The sequence below is a fragment of the Miscanthus floridulus genome, chromosome 5, assembly GCF_019320115.1.
Source record: "Miscanthus floridulus cultivar M001 chromosome 5, ASM1932011v1, whole genome shotgun sequence".
NCBI lineage: Eukaryota > Viridiplantae > Streptophyta > Magnoliopsida > Poales > Poaceae > Miscanthus > Miscanthus floridulus.
The window spans coordinates 59,886,415-59,891,679 of record NC_089584.1 but is presented as its reverse complement, the minus strand read 5'-3'; the positions used below and the strand labels follow the sequence as shown (position 1 = coordinate 59,891,679).

Genomic DNA, 5,265 nt, shown 5'->3' with positions numbered 1-5,265 from the left:
GATTCATGAAGTCACTACAGGCGCCTCGCTGATGACGGGGACATCACCTACCACTGAAAGCATAGGGCCGTTAAATCCTGGAATAAATCCAGAAAAATACGAGCTCCCATGCCAAGTCAAGGACTTAAACCTGGGTGGACAGGCTTCACCATAAGGAATCCAACCGACCAAGACATGGAAAACTTGCAAAAACATGTAGGACATGTTTTCTAGTAGGATAAGACCATCCTCCTCTATATATTGGAGGATCACGGCCGATTGAGAGATCCAACATCCAATCAATACATCTATTACTCCTTTTACCCTAACTTTTTCAGCCCTTGCAATTCAGCACGTCTCTCGAAGAGATTCGACGATATTTTTTGTGGCCTTGCCGACCCTAGGACAACCTCAGCGTGCATCTCCCCAATGAGGTCTTCTCAGGAGGTGTTATTGAGCTCTATCGGTGAAGAACATGCGTCAAATCGGTTCTACCAACCAGATGATTGGTACATGTTGATTCAGAGTTACTCACTACATGTTTAGGTCATGTGTGACTTCAGGCGTGCTAGCCCTTACTTGTGTATGATCCGAGATTCAATTCGTCGTCAACAGGGGCATTTTATCCGATTTTGAAATTTAAGGAGTAAATTGTCCGGTATTCAAGTTCAAGGGTGCATTTTTTAAATTAAGCGATAATTTCGGGAGTAAATTAGACATTACTCTATTGTTGATGAGTCATCTATATCTATATCTATATCTATATCTATATCTATATCTATATCTATATCTATATCTATATCTATATCTATATCTATATCTATATCTATATCTATATACTCCCTCCATCCTGTAATATAGCGTATTCTAGCATTCAAAATTTATCCTCAAATATAAGGCATTCTAGAAGATAGAAACCCATTTTGCATTAAATATTTTCTATTTATGAGTCAATCACCACTAATCGTGTTGATGATAGCGTCTTATTAGGAAATAAAGTGAGGACACATACGTCTTTTGTGTTCTCTCTTAATCTGTCCTAAAATTTCTAAAATGCACTATATTATTGGACAGAGGGAATATCTTATAATCCTAAACCTTATTAGAAGTTAGTCTCGACATGCAAGTCATCCACATCAGCAGCCCACTTACATATGCAATTATTGCACGTATCTATTCATACAAGCTATCCACTTCAGCAAATCACGTATCTACTAACATAATTTATTTATCCACTATTAAAATTCTTCGCGATTCCCTCAGATGGCAGGGCAGTGCTTGTAGTTTCCTGAAATACGGGATTACAGAGAGGATTGCCAAGAATCCGATTTCCCTCATCCTAGGCAAAAGGGAAGACTGGCGCTGGACCCTAAGCTAAGTGGCTATTATTATTATTTGACACGAGATAAGCCTTTAGATTTTCTTTTAGATGTGGACCACACAAGCTGTATCCTAGCGAAATCGACGCGGATCTCTTTTTCCATGTAATAAATACTGCAGGTCGATTTAGACATTCCATGTAGGTGTGGTTTTCAAATGAGATACGTACATGATTTTGTATACTAATTGGTAAAAGTAAAAAGTAATCTTTTTTTTTGTGAAATGCTTGCCTTTCATTATATTCAATGGGGCCTCAAACATCACCAAGTCAGAGACAGACACTGGAATTACATGCCACACTTCCAGACGTTGTGTGCTCGAGACTTGCTTAGGCTAAACATGAGCAACCTTGTTACAAACACGATTAACATAGGAAAAGAAAAAATCATGAAAGGCAAGACTAAGATCCTCTGTCTCCTTCAAGATTGGATCAACGACAGACCGCTGCGAATGCTTCTTCTTCCACAGATTTACCAGCTCGAGGCAGTCGGTCTCCAACACCACCCTTTGCTTGCCATGCTGTTTTGCCAAAACCAAGGCATCCCTGCACGCCGTCGCCTCCATCGTGCAAGCATCCAGCCACCGCTCGTACCAGCGCGCTTGTGCCTCCCTGAAGGCGCCACGGTTATCACGAATAATGCATGCGTAGTACCCACAATGCCGTCTAATTGAAAGGAGGCATCAGTATTCACTTTAACCCAGCCCAGGTCCGGTGGCTTCCATTTCATCTCAACCTGCGGCTTCTCACGTCTCATTGACTGGCTGGTTTCCCACAGATCAAGTGCAGTGTCCCTAGCCCAAACCACAGCTTGATGAATACTGATAGACTTCTCCCCATGTCTTCGCTTGTTGCGCATCATCCACAAAGCCCACATACCGCAGAGAATGAGCGCAGTATCTCTCTTTGAGCATATATTCGAGATAAGATCAGTCGTCCAAGTCAGCGGATTCAGAGCTGGGATTTTCACCCCTGTACCCAAGCGAACTTGGAGCCAAAAAATTCGGGCTATCGAGCAGTCCACCAGCACATGTTTGACAGACTCCTCAGGATCACCACGTCCTCAAAGAAGACCACTGGTTCGATATATTTCTTGAAGAGAACCTGCCTTGCCGGGAGGAAATCATTAGCTACCCTCCACTAGAACACTCTCACTTTGACCGTCTTCAAACGACCGTTACTTAAAATACAAGACACATTCCACATTTGGATAACACTATGGGCAGAGGGTTCAATATCTATTTTTGGTCTTCTCCAACAACAAGACCCAAAAGAGAACTCTTTCTGTAAATGGGTCTCCAGGAGAGATGATGCTCAGATTTGGTTTATACCTCTCAGGAGACCTAAAATGGGTCTTCTATATAGATACTATATTAGAGGCTATAGATATTCTGTTGAAGACCTATTTTAAGTTTAGGTCTTCTTCTAGGTCTCCTGTTGGAGACATCCTCACAGGACCTCCCACAACGTCTTCCCGCATTCGTCCGATGAGGAGCCAGGCGTCTGACTTTGATCCCCATCAAAATTCTTACTGTATAATAGCTTGTACGCAGATCGCACTGTAAAAAAAATAATCTTTTGGAGGTTTACGATTGATAAATTAGTATTTGTTCAAAATAGTGTAGTATTGCGGTTATCATGGTATATTTTCACATTTATAGTTAACTGAAATTCTTGTTTAATTCGTTTTGTTTTTGCAATGATTGGAATCGTTCCATTGGAATTGCAATTTAATGGAAATCCGTTTGGATCGGAGTTCGCACTGCTACTTGTACTTTCTCTCCTATTTATTACAAAAATAGGAAAATATTTGTTTATAGTAGAAGTAGCATGATTTGCAATTATATGGAAGAGATACATAGTATTTTCAGCTATAATATTGTCTGTTCCCATCCTAACAGCAGATATATGGTTGGTTCTTGTACGAAGGTTTGACACCAAACAGTCCCGTTGCTTTGGGCTCAATCGATATGTATACGTGTACTAGGTACGTACAACTATACGCCTGAAAACGCCAGTTGCGTGCATGCTTTAATTAGGAGTCATCAGATGTGTCCTTGACGATTTCTGGGAGCTGCACCGGGTAGCGGTGGATGGAGTCGACCCACGGCCCGTCGGCGTCGGCCGGCGGCTTGACGCACTCCCACGCAACACTGTTGCAGTCGAAGCCAGCGCCGAAGGAGATCATCCAAATCCGGTCGCCCTTTTTCATCATCCCCTTGGCCTCGATGTACGCCAGTTCGTACAGCACGGAGCTGCTGGATGTGTTCCCGAACCGGTGCAGCGTCATCCGCGACGCCTCCACGTCCTGGTCGGAGAGGCCGAGGCCATGCTGAACCTCGTCGATCACCCCGCGGCCGCCTGCATGGATGCAGATGTGCTCGAACGCCGTGCGGAAGTCCGGTCGGTAGAGCCTCACCTTGGCGCGCCCGCTGAGGAGCTTTCGCTTGAGCAAGGACAGCGCGACGAGGAGCTGCTCCGAGGCCGGCAGGACAAGGGGTCCGAAGGCGGCGATGTTGCTCTTGAGCGCGTGGCCGGCGGTGGTGGCGAGGTCCTTGGAGAGACGGATCCCGGTGTTGCCCTTGTCGTCCTCCTCCTGGAACACGCACCGGTAGTCGGCGTCCCGGGCCGCCGTCACGGTGCGCACCAGGCGGGTGAGCCTGTACCGCGCGCGCTCCGAGGAGTTGGACAGGATCATGGCCGCGGCGCCCATGCGGAAGAGGCAGTTGGGGAGCAGCATCGCGCGCTCCGTGCCGACGTAGTACTGCGACGAGAGGATCTCCGTGGAGACGATGAGGACGTGCGTGCCCGGCCGTGCCGTCTGCAGGAGGTTCTTGGCGAGGCCGACGGAGACCAGCCCCGCGCTGCACCCCATCCCGGACAGGTTGACGTTCTGCACGTCGGCACGCAGCTTGTACCTGTTGACGACCATGTCGGTGAACACCGGCGTGGGCGTGAAGATGCTGCAGTTAACGATGAGCACGTCGATCTCCTCGGGCTTGACGCTCGTCCTGGCAAACACCTCGTCCACGGCGGAGAAGATGACCAGCTCCGTCTCGTCGCGGGAGGCCTCGAGGCTGCGGTCTGGCGGCATGTAGTGGTACGCCTCCGGCACGCACGTCTCCTCGCCGAGCCCGGAGCGTTCCAGCAGGCGGATGGCGAAGCTGACGCTCTCCTCGTCCACCAGGTACGGCATCAGGTGCGCGTGCTCCAGGCACGTCGCGAAGGGCGCCCGGAACCAGGGCTTGGGCCGGAAGCAGCCGTACTCCACGAGGTACACGTCCTTGGGCCGGCCCATGCGCCGCAGCTTGGCGACGGCGGCGGCCAGGAGCAGGGCCAGCAGGCAGTGGACAGGCCGGATCTCCCGCGCCAGCGCGAGCACCTCCTCAGGGCTCGTCCTCGGGACCACGGCGGCGGCGGCAGCCAAGGCGACGATGACGAGGAAGTTGTTGACGAGGAGCCCGTACATGGTCTTTAGGAACTTGACATGCAGTGGCCTGTTCATCGTGCCAGTGCCACTGTGTAGTATGCGTGCGTATAGCCTTAGCCTGTATGGTTTTTTGCCACTGCACGCGGGCGTGTTATAGAGTGTGTGTGTAGCTGAGAAGAGAGTGGAGGGAGCGTATGATTTAAAGGCTGTGTCGAGGGCATTATGGGAATGGAGACAAGGCAGTGCTGCCACCGAACCACTTAAATGCGAGTCAATCCGGCGAGTCTTACAAAATTTACTTCTTTAACTGTACTAGTTGACTGGCTGTGCATTGCTATGGACATTCATAACATACGTAGTACAATCATGCTCCCTCTGCCCGAAAAGAACGACGTTTTAGCTATGAATATGGATAATTTGGGATGTAGGGTATGGGTAATACATATGTGAAGTCTTATGACATGCAATAAATATTGAA

General features: G+C 48.3%; 1 protein-coding gene across 1 annotated transcript; it reads right to left on the bottom strand.

Annotated features, from left to right (window-relative positions):
- Positions 1–3,145: 3,145 nt before the first annotated feature.
- On the bottom strand, positions 3,146–4,953 carry LOC136452228 (3-ketoacyl-CoA synthase 5-like). The gene has a single exon (XM_066452854.1). It carries the CDS (start codon positions 4,860–4,862, stop codon positions 3,393–3,395), a length of 1,470 nt encoding a protein of 489 aa, XP_066308951.1. The 5' UTR covers positions 4,863–4,953; the 3' UTR covers positions 3,146–3,392.
- Between the last annotated feature and the right edge of the window lie 312 nt (positions 4,954–5,265).